This window comes from Malania oleifera, chromosome 12 (assembly GCF_029873635.1).
Source record: "Malania oleifera isolate guangnan ecotype guangnan chromosome 12, ASM2987363v1, whole genome shotgun sequence".
Lineage (NCBI taxonomy): Eukaryota > Viridiplantae > Streptophyta > Magnoliopsida > Santalales > Ximeniaceae > Malania > Malania oleifera.
The window spans coordinates 13,961,709-13,982,191 of record NC_080428.1 but is presented as its reverse complement, the minus strand read 5'-3'; the positions used below and the strand labels follow the sequence as shown (position 1 = coordinate 13,982,191).

The following is a 20,483-nucleotide window of genomic DNA, read 5'->3' as shown; positions in this document are numbered from 1 at the left end:
TAAACTATTGTTGGATTTAGTTTTGTTAATCTGTTATTGAAGTTTAAGTTTACTTTACCTATGTTTGAATCTATTGTTGGATTGAAGTTTAATTATTATTGTGTTGAGTTAGTTTAATAATGTCGTTGAGTCTAGTTATTGAGTTCTTTTGTCATTTACCTATCGGCGTCTATTTATTGTTACTCTTTTTTTGTCATTTATTTTTATGCGTGTTAGGTTCTTAGTTTATGTTTTGTGTTATTTCAATTTAGTCACACACTCCCAAAAATCCATAAATAAGAATCTGAACTGTGTTCAATAAATTGTGTTTTCTTATTTTCTTCTTTTTAATACGCGAGTTTGAAACCAATATGCATTCTCCGAGGAGACGATTTGGCCTTTTGGGTTAATTATTATACGACGAAACTCCTATACTTGAGACATCCTTTGAGCTGCTCATTTTTGGAATGAGTCAGTAGTAAACATAGGCTAAGCATCCTTAGCCTAGCATATCCTAAGCTTAATTTGTGTGTTGTAATAAACATTGGCTACGCATCCTTAGCCTAGCCCATCCTAAGCTAATTTGTGTGCTGTAGTAAACATAGGCAAAGCATCCTTAGCCTAGCCCATCCTAAGCTTTATTTGTGTGTTGTAGTAAACATAAGCCATGCATCCTTAGCCTACCCTATCCTAAGTTTAATTTGTGTGTTGCAATAAACATAGGCTATCCATCCTTAGCCTAGCCTATCCTAAGCTTAATTTGTGTGTTGTAGTAAACATAAGCTAAGCATTCTTAGCCTAGCCTATCCTAAGTTAATTTGTGTGTTGCAGTAAACATATGCTAAGCATCCTTAGCCTAGCCCATCCTAAGCTTAATTTGTGTGTTGCAGTAAAGATAGGCTACGCATCCTTAGCCCAGCATATCCTATGCGTATTTTGTGTGTTGCAGTAAACATAGGCTAAGCATCCTTAGCCTAGCCCACCCTAAGCTTAATTTGTGTGTTGAAGTAAACATAAGCTACGCATCCTTAGCCTAGCCTATACTAAGCTTAATTTGCGTGTTGCACTAAACATAGGCTAAGCATCCTTAGCCTAGCCTATCCTAACCTTAGTTTGTGTTTTGGAGTAAACATAGGCTATGCATCCTTAGTCTAGCCCATCCTAAGTTTAATTTGCGTGTTGCAGTAGTCATTGGCTACGCATCCTTAGCCTAGCATATCCTAAGCTTAATTTGTGTGTTGTAGTAAATATAGGCTAAGAATCCTTAGCCTAGTGTATCCTAAGCTTAATTTGTGTGTTGCAATAAACATAGGCTGCGGATTCTTAGCTTAGCCCATCCTAAGCTTAATTTGTGTGTTGCAACAAACATAATCTAAGCATCCTTAGCCTGGCCCATCCTAAGCTCAATTTTTTTTGTTGCAATAAACATAGGCTAAGCATCCTTAGCCTAGCCCATCCTAAGCTTAATTTGTTTGTTGCAGTAGACATAGGTTAAGCATCCTTAGCCTAGCCCAATCTAGCATAGTCATCAAATCAAACATACCCTCAAGAGTTATTCGTTTCAAGCGTAATGTGCAAAACTTAGGATAATTTCTAATGATTTTCAAGTTAATGCTCACTTGTATGTACTTGCTTTTATAGTGATGTGTATATTATTCAAACAAAGATGTCCTCACATTCTTGTAACTAATCCACCACTTGAAAGTTTATTTCTTGAACATGCTTGATTCTAATTAACAAGCTACTAGGGTTCTCTTTTTATTCATTCCATTATCTTGCTCGAATTTAATAGTATCTCAATTCACATGTTATCTTCAACTAATTCTTGCTATCTCAGCACTAGCTAATTATCCTAAGTCTACCCCCCCCCCCCCCCCCCCCCCAGCTCCCTCCTATTGTCACTAGCATTTACTAACTTATTCCTCCACATTGGTGCATTATTTGCCATACGTTAAAAGTGCATAAATCATATTGACTGCTCTTACTTCCCTAGATTCATCTTTTGTAGGTGCTACACCCAACTTCCCACAAAATGCTAATTACTTAATTTATCTTTTAGAGTTATACAACCCATCAATCTTAGTATTCTCATCATGACTTCTTAATTTATCTTTTAGAGTTATATTACTCATCCATCTTAATATTCTCATTACAACAACTTTTACTTTTTGGGGTTTACAAATTTTCTTTAATTTTAAGGAGTCTATACTATCACAAAATACACTCGAAGCATATTACTATTTTATCCAACTTGTTTTAACATTTTTATATTATATGTTGGAGACTCACATTCTGCAAGAGCTATACAAACAAGAAGGAGTTCATCTTTCATATCATATCCCTTTTCACCCCTCCTAACTTTGAGAACCTGATACCTTTGAAATGAAAGCTCCAATCTTTAACCATTGAGACTTCCCCTACGAAACACGTGCCTAACATCCATGCATTACATTTCCTTCAATTTCTTCTTATTTTGCACACTTATCCAAGCTATTGAAATCTGATAATATTAAAAGTTTCTTACCTATCAAGTTTAATCTTTTCCCTAATATATCTTCTGTACTGTCTAAAATTAATTTCTTATATTCTATCTTATTCTAACTTATCTAAAAACTTTGGATTACAAAACTTTTCTCCATATTCAAATTTTGATTCTTCTTTACATCTACTTTCATCAATCAAGATAACATAGTTCACAAAAACATATGCCATAAAACCTCATTTTAGATACTTTAATAAGTTTATCGGCTGCCAATGAAAAAAAATAAGTACTCAAAGTAGACCCTCATAATTTTCTTGTGTGAAAATTAAAAAGAAATAAAATATATAACAAGTCTGAAGTTTCATGCAACTGCATATTCTTTGGTTTCATATTTGGACTTTATAAATTCCAATCAAGATTATCATAAAAATAGGCTGCAAAACGCCTAGTTATCAAAATAAGTAGCTCAAAAAATGAAACGCATTTTTTCACGCCAACTTTCAAGGATTTGTTATATAATTTTTTGATTGGCAGAATCTTTCCATATTTTCGCAAAAGTGTAATGCTCATTACATTTCGATAATTTTTTTCTTACTTTCCTGGAGAACCAAACCTTCAACGGAAAAAAATATGTAAACCCCTTCATATTTTTCTTTTCTTTTTCAAGTTCCAAAAGAGTCCCTGAGTTGAAGTTCCCATTTGGGTCTCCCAAGATCTCTGGCCCATGGGCCATGCCCCACTTGATTTAATTCATATTTAATACACACACAAATACGTAAACTTTCATTAATAATATGACTAATTTCGCTAAACAAAACTAAAATAAAACTCTTTCACCCACTGAAATTTTCCAAAATAAACAAAACTAAAATAAAAATCTCTTTTACCCACTGAAGTTTTCCAACGCACGCACGCACGCTTCCCCCACCAAAAAAAAAAAATGTAAGCAAAGCTGGCTGTATTGTCACCGAGCATCCTCCCAATCCTAAATCACAACTAATCATATACTTCTGCTGCTCCTTGCAATAATCAGTGTTGGCTTGGCTTTGTGGATTTTGGCTGCTTCTCCGCTGCTGCGGCTGTTGTTGTTGAACCTTGTTGAACTTGGGTGCTTTGGTTTGGGCTTGGGTTGGGCATGGGCTGAATTCTCACGTAGGGGTTTCTAGTCAAGGTTTCTCCCCTCAGAGCAGCCACGTATCGGTCATTTGTATTCTCTTTCCGCTGGAGCTCCCCAAAGTATTCCTTCAGCCTGTCTTGATTTACTTTTCCCATCATCTGATTCATTCACAAACCTCAACTAATCAGTAATACACCCTGTTATAGTTGTCTTTTTTTTTTTCTTTTCTTTTCCAGGGAAAACCCGAAAAACAGAAGTGTTTTCCGCACAAACCCATGCATAATGCATCAATATTATCCGACTTTTGGCAACAATACTGCATATAGAATGATCGCATCTCAGCTTCCCAGCCACATTTGTCAACGAGGAAAAAGAAGAGAAAAATGTGAAGGGAAGAAAATTAAACCAAGAATTTAACCATACATAAGTCATACTGACGATGTCTTTACCAGCACATGTATGAAAGTTGGTTAGGACAGAAAAATGAGGAAAATAACATTACTGCTAGTTTTTAATGTTAATGCACCAAACTCCACAATTCAGAAGCAGGCCGTGAAATTGCAGGTATGGTTTCCCTTCATTTGGAGCCCCATGAACTCAAACCGAGAGGCCCTACTTTTCCAAAGCTTCTAGCACCCTCCCTCTGATTAGCTCATATTTTACAAAGTGTTCCAATGACTTGATCTATGCTAGAGCAGTTTCTAACAGCCCCCGTGAAAATTTTGAACTGATACCAAGTTCATCATTTTTAATTAAACAGAATATCGGTTATGTATATGCAGATGTAATCCTGAAGTGAAAATACAAGAAACTATGCAAATATATCATATTAGCATCAAATGTGTTATATAAGAAGATATTTTACAGCAGTTACAAAATGTCTCACACAAGGCCAGGTAAACAATAAGCAAAAACAGAACCAAATACTACACAACAGGATATGAACAATGCCAATACAGTTGGACATAATCAGTTGGCATTAAGTCAATTTAATAAAGGGGCAAAATATAACTGGCACTGCATCAACATCTCTAAAATTCTTGAACCTAAGCCTCTCCAGAAACAGTTGGAAGTTGCAACCTGAATCATGAACATAATTTGAACTTTCTTATGTTATTATTAGCTTTAACATGGTGCCAAAAAGTAGCTTAAAAAAATAATCTTTAAATTTTTTTTCAACTTGTATTCATAATTTTTTTTTTCCAAACCTTCTGTTAAAAGGGGTTCCCACTCCTTTCCAATTTGAAAATATGCGGATTCACTCTTTTTGTCCATTGTACAGGAATCTTGGGATAATTGTTTGTGAGAGGAGTGAGAAGGCTTTAAGTTTATGAAGAGGTTGAAACTCTTAAAGGTAGCATTGAAGAAATGGAATAAAGACGTTTTTGGTAACGTGCGCAATAAGATATCTAATATTTCAAAAGAGATTGAGATCGGTAATGCAGAATAGCTGGGTAATATTTCAGAGGATCTAGCTCATAGAAGGGCTTTTCTTAAGAAATGATTTTTGAGGTTTTTTTAATGGAGACGAGTTGGGGCCAAAAAGTTAGGTTTAAATGGTCTGAGGAGAGGGATTGCAATATTAGATTCTTCCATAGTATAGCTTATGGAAGACGCAAAAGGAATGTGATTAAAGAATTGAAATTGGATTTGCGGACTGTTGTCAGGGACCAAAGTGTTATTGTTGAGGAGCTTATGAGGCTTTTTATAAGCAGTTCTGTTGGAGACCCATTTCTAGGGGTTGTATGCTTGGTTGGAGAGACCATTAGAGGATGAGGCTAGGATGGCAGTGTGTAGAGGATGTTAGCAAAAACAAAAAGGGCTTCATTTTTAAATTGGACTTTCAGAAGGCCTACCGTAGGGTTGGTTTGAATTTTCTGGATAGGGAGTTTGAGATAAAGGATTTTGGGCATAAGTGGCAATACCGAAATTGAAATAGACAGACATCAAAATTCCCATATTTTTTAAGCCTCGAAATTTTTGTTGAAATCATTTTTTTTTAATATATAGCAAAAGAAGATTTCAATAATGGGAAGAGAATTTACATGAGGGAGAATGAGACATCAGAACAATCCAGAAAAAAAAAAAAACTAATAAATACCAAAAAAAGAAAAGATCAACATGCCAATAGGTTCCTCCAATCTCTTTGTAACTCATGAAAACTATTTCCTCAGTAAAATCCCAATCCAGCACACCATAGTGAGACCAAATACTGAATTTTATCCCAAACCAGCGCCCAATTTAATTTTTTCCTGGTGAATATCCTTGCAATATGTTCCAACCATAACCCTCATAAGATTCTTAAGTATTCCACACTTCCAAAGGACTGCCTTATCCTTCCTCCTACCAAAGCCTACGAAAGAAATAGCTAACAATTCACCCACTGAAGCATACCCAGCTCTCCTGAAATGCTAAAAAGCTTATTCCAAATCCTCCAAGAAAACTCACAGTGCAGAAGAAAATGAGATACTGTCTCAAAATTTTAGTAACAGAGCACACATACATTGGGAGAGAGAGCCTTTAAAGGTCTCCTAATTTGCAGCAAGTCATAGTATAAATTTTATTGAGCACAACCAACCAAGTGAAAGTCTTAATTTTTGGAGGAGCCTTGCCTTCCAGATGAAATGAAAAAGTGGGAAAGAAGAACTGGGGTGAGTCAAGAATTCAAAAACAGATTTACAGGAAAACACTCCCATTGGTCCAATGACAATGACCAAACATCCCACCCTGAAGAAAGATTAATCTCATTCAAACGAGATAACAAAGAAGACAACTCCACCAACTCCCTATTGCTAGGACTTAGGAGGTCTCCTAAAAAACGGAGATTCCAAGAAACCCATGGGCTACTCAATTCTCCTAGGACCCCAACAAAGAATGATATGGCTCTATTTTGCTCGGAGTTTTCCAAAGACGGATCCGAGAGCCCATCCCCAGCTCAAGTTTAGTGTGAGGGATGAAACAAGGATAAATCTGAGATATAGACCTCCATGGACTCCCCAATGAATGAACATCTTAAATTACCATTGGTACCTTAACCGTTCTCATCCAACCGGAACTTGCTTCTTATTACTCTATGCCAAAGGGATGATTCTTCAAGAGGGAAGTGCCATAGCCGGTGAGTCAAGAATTCAAAAAAAGATTTACAGGAAAACACTCCCATTGGTCCAATGACCATGACCAAACATCCCACCCTGAAGAAAGATTAATCTCATTCAAACGAGATAACAAAGAAGACAACTCCACCAACTCCCTATTGTTAGGACTTAGGAGGTCTCCTAAAAAACGGAGGTTCCAAGAAACCAATGGGCTACTCAATTCCCCTAGGACATCAACAAAGAATGATATGGCTCTATTTTGCTCGGAGTTTTCCAAAAATGGATCCGAGAGCCCATCCCCAGCTCAAGTTTAGTGTGAGGGATGAAACAAGGATAAATCTGAGATATAGACCTCCATGACTCCCCAATGAACATCTTAAATTACCATTGGTACCTTAACCGTTCTCATCCAACCGGAACTTGCTTCTTATTACTCTATGCCAAAGGGATGATTCTTCAAGAGGGAAGTGCCATAGCCATTTCTTAAAAAAAAAAAAAAAATCATGTTTTAAGACACCAACTTTCTCAGACCCAGCCCTCCCTCCTTTTTTGACTAACAAACCTCACTCCAACTAAGTGGACCTTGTGACACCCCCCCCCCCCACCCCAAACCAGACCACAAAAAGTCTCTCATAAGTCTCAAGCTTGCTAGCAATAAAAACGGATGGGAAATATAATGAAATGCTAGAATGACAAGCCTGAATCAAGGTTATTCTAGCCCCTAAAAAGAAGAGAGCCTCCTTCTAGCCGTCTAGCCTCTTTATCACCCTTTCCACTACCGGATTCCAAAAATCCATTAGGATTATCCCCCCAAAGGAACCCCTAAATAAGTCATAGGCCAATCCAAAATGCCACACCCCATTTCATTAGCCCTAACCCTTACACTACGGGCACATTCATAGTTGCTAAACGACTCTTCCCCATATTAATTTTAAGGCCAGACACTCTCTCGAAAATTTGAAGAATACCCAAAATTTCATAAAAGAAGGGCTTTGATCGTAATGGTATTGTTAGCAAACTAACGATGGGATACCACCACTTCCTCTCTCCCTACATCTAGACCTTTAACCAGCCCCTTTATCATAGCCCTATCCACCATCCTGCTCAACACATCAGCTGCAAGGACAAATAAAAAGGGGATAAAGGGTCACCTTGTCTAATGCCACTAGATGCACAAAACCAAGATTTTGGCTCACCATTAACAATCTCCGAGATTCACACATTAAACAAGCAGCCCTTAATCCTAACGCCAATGCTCACCAAAACCCTCTCTCAATGACTTTATCCACAAAGCTCCAACTCACTCTATCATAGGCTTCCTTGAAATCTAATTTAAAGATGAAACTCCTCTTCTTATTCCTACAGACATCCTCCACCATCTCATTGGCCACTAGCATAGCATCCACTATTTGCCTCCCCCTCATCAATGCACACTAGGCCGTAGAAATGATATCAAGAAGCACCATACTTCCTATTAGCTAAGACTTCAGTGATAATTTTACACACACTAGAAACAAGGCCAATAGGTCTAAAATCCATAACCTTAATAGGTCTAGACTTTTAAGGCACCAAGGCAATAAAAGAAGAGTTAATGCTTTTGCTCAAAATCCCATAGCCAAAAAATTCAATACAAATTTTCAACAAATCACCCTTTACAACCTCCCAACAATCTTGGAAAAAAGATATGGTTAAACCCATCCAGACCTGGGGCCTTATCTCTTTCCATACCAAAAACCATCCCCCTCACTTCCTCCTCTTCAAAGGGTGTCTCTAGCTAAATCTTTTGATCAACAGAAATAGGATTCCAACCCAACCCTCCCACATTGATCTACAAAGGTCCTCCAAATACAAGCTCTAAAAGAAGTTGGTAATAAAAGAGGACCTTGATCAAGAGTGACTCCCCCCCACCCACACATCTAAGATCTAACCTTGATCACTAGCGACTCCCCACCCTCTCACATCTAACTCCCTAATCAAATTTTTTTACTCTTGCCATTAGCTAACCTATGAAAGAAAGAAGAGTCACAGTCACCCTCTTTTATGCATTTGAATTTAGTCTTTTTCTTCCAACTCCTCAATTCCTGAAAAAATCACCTCTTCCAACTCATTCTTCAAAGAAACTCTTCTAGTCTCCTTGCAATTCAAGAGAATAGTCTCCTCCTGCTTCCTAGACAAGAAAGTCGACTCTCACAAAAGTTTAGATTTTCTAATTCTAACATCACCAAACACCTCCTAATTCCGAACTTTTAACTTCTTCAAATGTTTCAATTTCTTAATGAATCTAAAACCTTCGCATCCCCTTTCCATAACCTTCCCCCAAGATTCCCTGACCAAAGGCTTGACTAAAAGGAGTGGGACCCCATGCCACTCTATTGGATTTCAACAAGATAGGAAAATGATCAGACGTGGTCCTAGGGAGAGTACATTGATTGAGATTCTAAAACTCCTCCTCCAACTCCATGCAAAACAAGAATATACCCAATCTACTCGCAACTGCACTAGCCACCCCCCCCCCCCTTAAAAAAAAAATAATAATAAAACAAACAAACCAAGTAAAAACCATTGTCCCTAATTAACGAATCATACTTGCAAAAACCCACCCCCCCCCCCCCTCCCTGTCACTATAGGAAATCTTACCACATTTAAGTCCCTCCCATTATACACTTAGGAGCGCAAAAACCATAAACAAAGTAAAGTTAATTCCAAACACTACTCTTAAGAGTTGCTCTAGAAGGCCCATACACTAACAAACCCACCACTGACCCCTCCCTCTCACTTCAAATTGCACCGAAAGGAAGAAGAAAAAAAAAAAAAAAACCCACTAATGTGTCCACCCTAGATACATTCTAAGAATCCCACAACCAGAGGCTCCACATGAGGGTAGGTATTCCCAATCCCTACAATGACCACCCTAGATACTTCTAACTACCCCCCCCCCCCCCAAAGCATCTATTACTTCCAATTTAGTTTCCAAGATGAGGACAATGGCTGAGGAGTGCTTCAAATACGTAATCAAATTCCTTTTCCTAGTCCCCACTAGCCCTCTAACATTCCAACTAATAATCTTCATAACTTAACACGATTACACAAAGAAACAAGGTTTTTTTTTAGCTCTTTTTGGACTTTATTTTTCCTCCTCTAGCAAGTCCTAGGGCTAAAACCCACCCTCACCACATTTCCAGCATGGTCTAATAGTTCCAAACCTAAGTCCCCGAGGAGTTTTTGTGGTCTAGGTTGTCTCTCTCACCACCCTAAAAGCGAACCCCACAGCCCTCCCTTCTATTAGAAACCTCCCTTTGGCATAATGCATCCGAAAAAAGAAAGTGTTGAATAGAAAGAGGAAGGATACCTTTACTAATTCTAGATAAACCAGGATCCTTCATGAGAAGATCACCTTTCCTGGACTCATCCCCCCAAATGCTACTAGAAGAAATAGCCAACTTAACCACAGAATAAATATTGAGCCTAAGGCTGGGATCGAAAGACAAAGGCCCCTCATTATTTAAAAGCTAATAAATGATCAGAATTATTGTTAATAAAATTTGTACCAGCTTAAACGTTCTTGGGGTCCAGCTGAAGATAATCTCTCTTCGATTTCTATGGGATCATAACTGTACTTTTACTATTAAGGATCTCCTCCCCCTCAAAATCTTCGTTGTTTTCAGCAAAAAACATTCCTCCTCTTCTAAGGCTTTGAGATCGGCTCTGACCTAATTGATCAATAATTTCCTTTTCAGACTTAGCTATGCCGCCCAACTAACATAATAATCTTCAAGAGATAAGCTATATATCAGGATGTATTCAAATAAAAAAATGAGAACTAACTTATGTAGATAAGGTTGGAAAATATCATTCATCAGACTCTAGAAGGTGGGACAAGCATTGGTTAACCCAAAAGGCATAACCAAGAACCCATAACGGCCATTATAAGTTCTAAACACAATATTCTGAAAATTTCATCCTCATGTACTTGAATCTGGTAATAGATTGATCTGGAATCGAGTTTGGTAAACTGTTGGGCATCTCCCAACTCATCTAACAACTCTCCTTCACAGTGCTCTTGTTCGGTGCTCGATAATCAACACGCATATGCCACAAGAACCATCTGTCACCAATAGACAGGAAGCATGTGGACTTACACTTGATTGAATCTAACATTTCTTTCAATATCTTTCCTATTTTAGCTTTTTGAAAATAAGGATAGTGATAAGGACAAACATTACTAAGGACACTACCAGGTAGTAGAGGAACAGGGTGATCATGTGTTCGCTGAGGTGGCCATCCTCAGGGCTCCACAAACAAGTCAGAAAACTCTGAAATAAAAGATTTTAGTCATTCATTCTATCCATATTGATGGCATATCTCCTTTGGTGCTCGAAGTTTTACAAGGCAGCAATGTTGCTCCTCTTTAAGAAGCTTCTCTATACGATGGCTAGAGACTATAGTGACATAACCACAGCGTTTGCCTTCAAGAGTCACTTAGGCAGTTCACAACATATTTCAAGCTAAATCACCTAAAGCCCGTAATCATTCAATACCCAAACCACTTCATAGTCTTCAAGTGGCAGACCGACAGCAAAAAGAAACCAGCATACAAATCATGATTCTGCATAGTAAGTTTAACCTTCGGTTGCTTTGACATGTCAAGGTCCTTACATCTACAACCATCACATCAAACTTTTCACATTGCTCCATAGGATAGGCTAGTTTAGCAGTTTTTTAGTATCCATGAAATTATTAATGCTATATGTATCGTTCAAGAAAGTGACAAGTTGGTGTTCTAGGAAGCCATTAATTTTCATGGTTTGAGGATTAGCATACCTAGCTAAAGCATGAACTAAAGAAGTGATAGATTGATCGTTGTCATCAAATTCCATATCTTCCTAATATAAATCAGCACAGACATTCTCAACCTCTTCTAGCTCCTTCACTGGTTCAATCATTATGTTGTTCATTGGATGCATAGCGGAAGCACACAATCACACAACAATTTAAACAACAAACAACCAATGCAATCACTCGATGATGAAATTTACTAAAAAAGCAAACACTCAGTAATGAGAAGAATGAAAACACAACCAAAAGACACAAGATTTATATGGTTCGGCAATTTGCCTACGTCCACGGGAGGAGCAACTTCGTTTTCCACTATGAACAATGTCAAAGCTTACATTAGGGTTACAAATCATTTATTATATGCGAACCCTAAACGTACAAGAACCTTAGATCCTGTCTAAACAATCCCCTCCGATTAGCCCAATCTACTGGCCTCCCGATTTGAATTACGTGACTTGCGCCGACTGACACCATCAATAGTTTAGGCCCAAACCATCGATGGTTATCCCTTTGTCTGCAGCCTCCTCTCATGCTTTTGCTCCTCGCTTCACGTAAATTTCCCAATGCATGCGCTTCCACTCAAAATATAAGCCACATCCCCAACAATTTCCACCTTGGCAAATATTCACCACTGAGGAAATCTAAAAGCATAACTGCTGCTCCACCTGGGACAGTAGATTAGGTTCGTCTCCCGTTTAACACTTGGAGACGTTGGACAAGTCCAAGCAATGTTTAAACTTGTCCGTTGTGACCGGCTTCGTCAGCATATCATCCGCATTGTCAGACGTACGAACCTTCTCAAGAATAAGTCCCCTGAAGCAATCAGTTCCCAAACCCTGTGATACCGCACATCAATGTGCTTCGTCCTCACATGGTACAACTAATTCTTCGTCAAGTTGATGGCACTCTGACTATCATACTGCAGCCGAACTCCACCTTACTGGATACCCAACTCTCTAACCAATCCCGTAAGCCACAACACTTCATTGGCAACCTCAGCCACTGCCATGTACTCCGACTCAGTAGTAGACAAAGCCACGAGCGACTGCACCACAGACCTCCAACAAATGGGTCCTCCCACAAGGGTAAATACGTACCCTGTGGTAGACCTCCTGTCATCCAGGTCTCCTACGTAGTCAACAATTACGTAACCTACCACCGACGGATCACTCTGTTGTCCACTGAACACGATGTCATATCCAGTCGTACCCCTCAAGTACCTGAGAATCCACTTCATAGCATCCCAGTGCTGTTGACCCGAATTCGAGAAGAACTTACTCACCACGCTAATAGCATGTGTCAAGTCCTGCCTCGTACACACCATGGCATACATCATACACCTCATTGCGCTAGCAGAGGACCTTCGACATATCACAAATCTCATCGTCCGTCCTTGGGCATTGGGTGGTAAACAGCCAGAAATGACTCACCAAAAGCGTGCTCACCAGCTTAGCATTAGTCATGCTAAACCTCTAGCACATTCCCTACATAGCTACCCTGAGATAACCATAGTCTCCCTTCAGCTCTGTACCTGCGAATCTCCGTGCCAAGTATCCTCTTGGCTGCACCCAAGTCTTTCATGTCAAACTCTTTTCCCAACAGAGTCTTCAAACGATTTACCTCAGTCATGTCTTTAGCAACAATTAGCATATCGTCAACATACAGCAACAAAAATATAAGAGTCCCGTCCACAAGTTTCCTCATATAGACGCAACAATCGTACTCACATGGCATCAAACCTCTTGTACCACTGCCTTGAAGACTGCTTTAGTCCATACAGTGACTTCTTCAACTTGCAAGCTAAGTGCTCCTATTCAGGTAGGCTAAACCCTTCTGGCTACGTCATATAAATCAGTTCCTCCATATCACCATGGAGGAACGTCGTCTTTACGTCCATCTGCTCGAGATGCATATCATGTTGCGCCACCAGTCCCAACACTACCCTGATGGAAGTGTGTCTGACCAAAGGAAAAAAGATTTCATCATAATCTACTCCCTTTCTCTGCGAGTACCCCTTTGTTACCAAGCGAGCCTTGTACTTCTTTCTTTCCCTTTCTGAAACTGCTTCCTTCTTCTTGTATACCCACTTGCATCCAAATTTCCCGATTCCCAGCTGGAAGCTCCACCAAGTCCCACATCTGGTTCTCATGCAATGACTTCATCTCCTCCACTATAGCGCCTATCCAATTACCCTTCTCCTTGCTGTACACGGCTTCCTAAAAAGTAGCAAAATCTCCGCTGTTGTTGATAAGTGCATAAGACACCAGATCGTCAAAACCATACCTAGGGGGTGGTCTGACAACACGTCTGGGTCTGTCTTCAACTATGCTACGACGCGGCTGCCGGTCATCCGAGCTAGAACTCCCTATGTCATCTCCACCCTGAGTTTCTGACTCCACCTGCACCGCTGGTTGACCTCTTAGGTTAGGACTCCCTGCATGTCTGCCCTTAAGTCTCTAACTCCACCTGAATCGCATGCTCATTACTACTCCGATTTTCTAGCACCTGTTTCTCTGTTTCTTACTGAATATGTCGCGACATGACTTTCTTATCGAAAACCACGTCCCTACCAATCACCATCTTGTTTATCACTAGATCCCATTGCTTGAACCCTTTCACGCCTTTCTGATATCCCAGAAAGATGCACCGTCTAGACTTTGCCTCAAGCTTAGATATCTCCTCACCGAGAATGTGCACATAGGCTGAACACCCAAATGCTCTAACTCCAGAGTAGTCTCCTTGTCACCTATCCACACCTCCTCAGCAACTTTCCCATTTTGTGATGCCTTTGGTGATCTGTTTACCAATAAACACACCATACTAACCGCCTCAGCCCAGAAATTCATGGCGAGCTCACCATGCAGCCTTAGGCACCGAGCCCTTTCAACTAGGGTTCGGTTCATCCTCTCCGCCACACCGTTTTGCTGCGGTGTCCAGTGTACGGTAAAATGCATCCGTATGCCATGTTGCTCGCAGAATTCTCTAAAACCCAAGTTTGTGTACTCAGTTCCATTGTCTGTCCTGAGGAACTTGATCTTTCTCCCAATCTAATTTTCCACCTCAGCTTTCCATAGTTTAAACTTGGCAAACGTCTTCAACTTGTGACACATGAAGTAAACCCAAACCTTTCGTGAGTAGTCATCGATAAAACTCACAAAATACACATATCCCCCTCATGATGCCACTCTCACCGGTCCCCAAACGTCCAAGTGAATATAGTCAAGTACTCCCTCCATCTTGTGCGTGGCTCTCATGAACTCAACCCGATTCTACTTTCCAAGCACACAATACTTGCAGAATTCCAGCTTATATGATTTTACTCCCTTCAAAAGATTTCTCTTGTAAAGTTTCTTTATCCCACGCTCACCCATATGCCCTAGACGCATATGCCACAAAACAAAACTGTCAGACTCAGACTCTATGGTTACAGCTCCGCCTACAACTGTGGTACCTAGCAGCGTATATATATTACCCGACACTCTCTTCCCCTTCATCATGGTCAAAACTCCCTTACTCACCTTCATTACCCCACCTTCGATGTTGTAACTGAACCCGTTACAATCCAAGGTGCCTAACGAAACCAAAGTCTTTCTTAACTCTAGTATGTGCCTCACATCACACAACGTCCTCACAACACCATCGTACATCCTGATTTTGACATTCCCCATCCTGATCACTTTGCACGCAGCATCGTTCCCCACCAAAACAGAACCAGAATTAACCAATCTATACGTAGTGAACCAATCCTTGTTGGGCGTCATATGATACGAACACGCAAAGTCCAAGATCCAAGAATTTGCAAACTCATCCGACCCCGATGAGATTGAAAGCATATCACCATCACCGCTCCCAAATTCTCCTTCTTCAACTACATTTGCCGTCGTTGACAAACCTTCTTTGCTTTCAACAACTCCCTTCCTCCTCTCAAGACACTCGAATTTTATGTGCCCACTTTTCCCGCACTTAAAACACCACACGTTCTTCTTTTTCCTAGATTTGGACCGAGCCCTATGGCTGCTCAATCCACCCCAGAAACCACTCATCCTACGATCCTGACTCAGCTTCACCACGAGCCCTTCAGCATGTGAACCCTCATCGCTGGCCTTCTTCCTTTGGTGGAACCCCAACAATGCACTCGTGATGTCCTCCAACAATGCACTCGTGATGTCCTCCAACTCCAGGGTTTCTTTCCCCCAAGTCAACGTCATAACCAGGTTTTCGTATGTAGGAGACATCGGCAGGGAATTCAGTAGCATCAATGTTTTATCCTCTTCCTCGAACTTTACATTAACTCGCTTCAAATCACCAATGATCTGATTGAAAGTATTGATGTGTTGAGTGAGGTCTGAACACTCCGCCATCTTAAGCCAATAAAGTTTTTGCTTACGATACAGCTTGTTCGTAAGCGACTTGGACATGTACTGGGCAGCTGGCGATTCCTCATCCATGACGTCATCCATCACATCTTCGGCTAGACAATGCTGGATAGTGGACACAACCTTTGCTTCAAGCTCCTTCCAATTTGCATCGTTCTTTCACCCTTCGCTGCCAAAGCTCGAAATTACCAATTCCATTGAACTTATTCACATCAAACTTCATCGAAGAGACCAATATTTAAAGAACTTAGAATATGAACATATATAATTTAATGAGAGAAAAAGTTTTTTAAATGCTAGTTATTTAAAAAAAAATACATATTAAATGTCAAGGAAAATAAATCCAAAAATGATTTTTTTTTTTATAAAAAAACTTACTAACAAAAATAAACCTTTCTAAGCTTCAAAAAGTGGAAAATAGAGGGAAAACGAAAAAAAAAAAAAAAAAAAGGACACAAGAGCCTATTTTAGTCATTTACAACCAATTTGAGACTATAACGGCCTATAACAGGTCGTAACAACCATTATGGTTGTATGGTCATGAATCACAAGACCTTCTAGATATCACCCTATAACGGCCTTGGAAGCCACAGATATCGTTGCAGCCGTAACACAATGATTTTTTAGAACTGTGGTTGTGGTTGTTCAATCTTCTTTTTCTCGCAATTTTGTCTTGTCTCATTGCCAATTGCAATTTGGGTGGTCCTTGTCACCCAACAATGACAGCCCTCCATATAGCATGAATGGTATTGAATCTTATGGATTACTGCCTTACTGTTTGTTGTTCTTCCACCCCAGGTTCTAGATATTGCCAGGTAATCCAATTAACCCCTTAGATCACTTGCCAATTTGTTTTCTTGTGAACCACAACACCTGATTGGATTGCATATGATAGATGCTATGTAATTTAGGGATTGAGTTGTATTCTTCAATAACCAATTAGGACAATAGTTCAACAAATATTGACCAATCAATTCAAAGAATCAAATAAATAGCACAATATAATAATGGAGAGATCATGGAAGCTCTGAAGAGAAATGAAAGAGATATAGATCAGCAAGATGATACCCCACTCTTAGTGCTCTAGCTTATTGTAGAGAACTAAAGGAATTCCAAAGCCTTTAAGGCCCATTTGGATCAAGGAATTTGTTCGGAAGAAAGGAAAGGAAAGGAGAATAGGAACAAAAATTCATTTCATTTGTTTTTCTCTCTATATCAAATTCTATTAGATATGAAAATTAGTTCTAATATGGTTAGAAACTAAGAAAAGTAAAATGTTAACGATGTGCAAAATCTTTTCTTTTTTTTTTTGTTAATGTGGTATATATTTTTATTTCCTCAATATTTTTCAAGTTTCAAACAGAAGTTAAGGCAGAGGGAAAGTGGAGGGAGAGTCGAAAGGAAGATGATTTTGTGTCTTACAAGTCTGCACTAGATTTTTTTTAAAAAAAATAAATGTGTCGTCTCTTTTAAAGATTTTATTGAGAGCCTTTTCATAGGCGACGGAGCGACTCCCTTTTGGAGTCCCTATTCCTTTTTTCTTTCAATTCCAACACATTACTCTCACTCATAGAAAATATATATATAATAATAGTAGAGAGATCATGAGCTACTGAATTTTTTTCTTTTTCCTCTCATACAACGCCAAAAACCAGAAGAGAAAAAAAAAACACTGATAAACGGAGCCTCTTCACACCGACAAACCCTACTCAAATAAATCAACTAGCTCTGTTTGACAGCTGAGAAACCTTGACAAATGAAAGAAATAATGTAAATTTCAGGTCACAAGAACAGCGTGCATTTGAGTGAACCAGAATAGTAGCAGCAAGCACATTTGAGTGCAAATCTTAGTCTGTAACTTATTATTCAAACCAAAAGGAACTTTTATGGGGAGCATTAGGTAGAGTAGGAGAAGAAGAACGTACGAGGGAGTCGGGGCGGGCGGTCTGGCGGAGATGAGCTTCGAGCTGTGGGTTGCTAGAGTTAGTGACTTGCATGACTCCGTAGCCGATTATGGTTGGGATTACACCGCAGACGGCGGCGAATGTAAAGAAGAAGGGCTTCGATTCTTTTGTCATGCGCACAATCCACCTCCATGTCTGGCTTTTCTCCCAGAGGATCGACATCCGCCCTCTTTCGCCCCCTGTTGACCTCGCTGGGCGGAAGGACAAATGATCTTGGTAATTGAATAACCAATTGAAGTTTGGACTATTGATTTGTATAATTAAAATTTTATATTTATTAATTTTATTCCATTAAAATTGTCATTTAAATCAATTTGATTATTGAAGTAGAGAATAAAAATTAAGAGAAGATCCCTATGCTCTTGGGTTAGTGGGTCTATTTAGGACTCGAATATTATTAATTTTAAAATATATATTATTTTTAAATTATTTTATATTAGTTATGCACTTGATGTCATAATCAATTCATAAATAAAATTTTTTTTAGGTTTTTTAGCGCTAGCTCATGATAAATAGTGCACTGATACGAGGTATGATATTAATCCAACATTTTATACATGAAAGGAAGATTCACTAATATCTTTAAATTTAAATAGAATGACCAAAACAATAGCATAGAATTGTACTAACTAAAAGTATAGGAATTAAACAAATTTTGCTTAATAGTATAGATGCTCACTTATGATTTTACTCGAATTAAAAAATTGGCCTCCTATTCTGAGGATTAATTTAGTCATTCAACTTGCGACTTGGGGAGGACTGCTCTGAGGTTCTTCTATGAAGAGAATAGGTTGTCTAATGTTTGGTATTACAAGAGAAGACAAGGGGGGTAAGATAACAAGACTCAAGAAAACTTATATAGTAATTAGACATAAAAAGACAGTATACAAAAATTATGATTTTCTAGTCACTTTACTTCCTCGTTTATCTATATAGATGAATGTGCATAACTTTCTCCATTCATTCCCAAATTTCTTCCATTGACTATTTATGTAACAATATAAGATAATGAAGTATTGTCCAGCACCCTCTTCCTAATTTTCTGAGCCCATTGTTGAAACATTTAACTAGTTTTAAGTAGTTTTCATTTTTCTATATTAACCTTGCTCACAATCGAAATGAGCCACGCCCCCTTAACTCTCCCAAGCCTAAAGACTGAAGAGTACCGAGCTCCAAGATGTTTTAAGGTTATACAAGGATTGAGTCTCCTTTTTATGTGTCTCATCGGGTTCTCAAGCCAAAAATCCTTTCACGGCACCTAGTAGTATTTAGTTTGCTCAATTTAACAAGAAATACATTGGAATAGATACAATCATTTTGTATGCGCTATCCAAAGCCCACACATCCTTAGGGGAGTGGGGGGCACACACATGCATTAACCTAGTGTCGTTACTTGGGAATGCCTTTGTGCCCTTTACTCATCATGTGTCTTATGGCCACCTATGTCTTTTCACATTCTTGTATATAAGCGACACTTCAACTCATTTGATTTTTTCTTGCCTAGTTGTTTGCTTCTTGTTCCTTCCTAAGTATTTGTAGTCTTCCCTAATACTTCTTGTCTTCTTTTAGCCATGCCCTTAATTTTATCCTGGGGACACCCTATTCTGCTCTTCTGGTAGATCTTAGGTTTCCCTAGATGTCATGAATTGAACACTTCACACCTTATGAGTGATCGTGCACCACTCATTAAAACACAATAGTGGAACTAGCTTAAAGTACACTGCAATGTCATCACATAAAAAACTAATGACCATCCAATGCAAAATAAGTGGAAGTAAGTCAACAATCATGAAAGCAAATGAGAGTTACACAATAAAATATAAAGCAACTTAATTCATTACTTACACCAAAGTAGGCAACATGTGCTTAGTAAGGGAGGCAAATAGTCTAAAAACTTCTATAAAAGCTAGTGAATTATACAATAATTAATGAACATTCACTCTCCACTAAAGAGGCTTCTATGTTATTCTAGCTTTGACACTGGGAAACATCAAATTAATTGAGGATTCATACTCCATTTTAATTAAGGCATTATCATATTCAAAGAAGATTACATTACTATTACATGAAGATTACCCTATTATGCACACAAAACAAGTAGTCACGGATTTGTATAAGAGTTTGAACAAGCATGACTCAAGACATACTTTCTCAGTTAAGTGAGCATTTTACGTGTTAAAGAAGGCCGGTCAACTGAGCAATATAAAATCCTAAAATAAGTGGTCGATCGACTAACATGTTTTGAACACGCAAGGGTTGGTCGACCCAAGCCAGATCAACAAAAAGGACTATGGTAAAAAGAATGATAATTTTAAACAAACCTTAAGCAGAGAAATTTTCTTTAAAAAAAAATTCAATTATTTTGAGAAAAAAATTTATCATTTTGAGCACAAAATAGTATTTCAACCAACATCCAATGCCTTAATTAATTAATAACATGCATTCATCAAATCTGCAACATTCTTGCATAAGACTTTCATTACAAGCTTGCAAACAATTCAGTATAGACCAAGGCAACTCATGCTAAGTAAATTACATCAACTATCCATGAAAAGATTAAACATGCAGTTCATTATGGATAGCAATTGCACTCCACATGAGATATAGAGTATATAAATATAAGTAAATACATGT

General features: G+C 38.7%; 1 protein-coding gene across 1 annotated transcript; it reads right to left on the bottom strand.

Annotated features, from left to right (window-relative positions):
- Positions 1-3,216: 3,216 nt before the first annotated feature.
- Positions 3,217-18,184, bottom strand: LOC131144840 (uncharacterized). Its single transcript, XM_058093732.1, has 2 exons — positions 17,811-18,184; positions 3,217-3,736 (listed from the first exon to the last, which is right to left on the bottom strand). The coding sequence occupies exons 1-2, from the start codon at positions 18,009-18,011 to the stop codon at positions 3,491-3,493; spliced, it is 447 nt and encodes a 148-aa protein (XP_057949715.1). The 5' UTR covers positions 18,012-18,184; the 3' UTR covers positions 3,217-3,490.
- Between the last annotated feature and the right edge of the window lie 2,299 nt (positions 18,185-20,483).

Excerpts from the sequence above, each read along its gene's own strand:
- LOC131144840 (XM_058093732.1), bottom strand. The coding sequence starts at position 18,011 with ATGTCGATCCTCTGGGAGAAAAGCCAGACATGGAGGTGGATTGTGCGC. Across the intron at positions 3,737-17,810 it reads CCGCCCGCCCCGACTCCCTC|ATGATGGGAAAAGTAAATCA; the intron begins GTACGTTCTTCT and ends TGAATGAATCAG.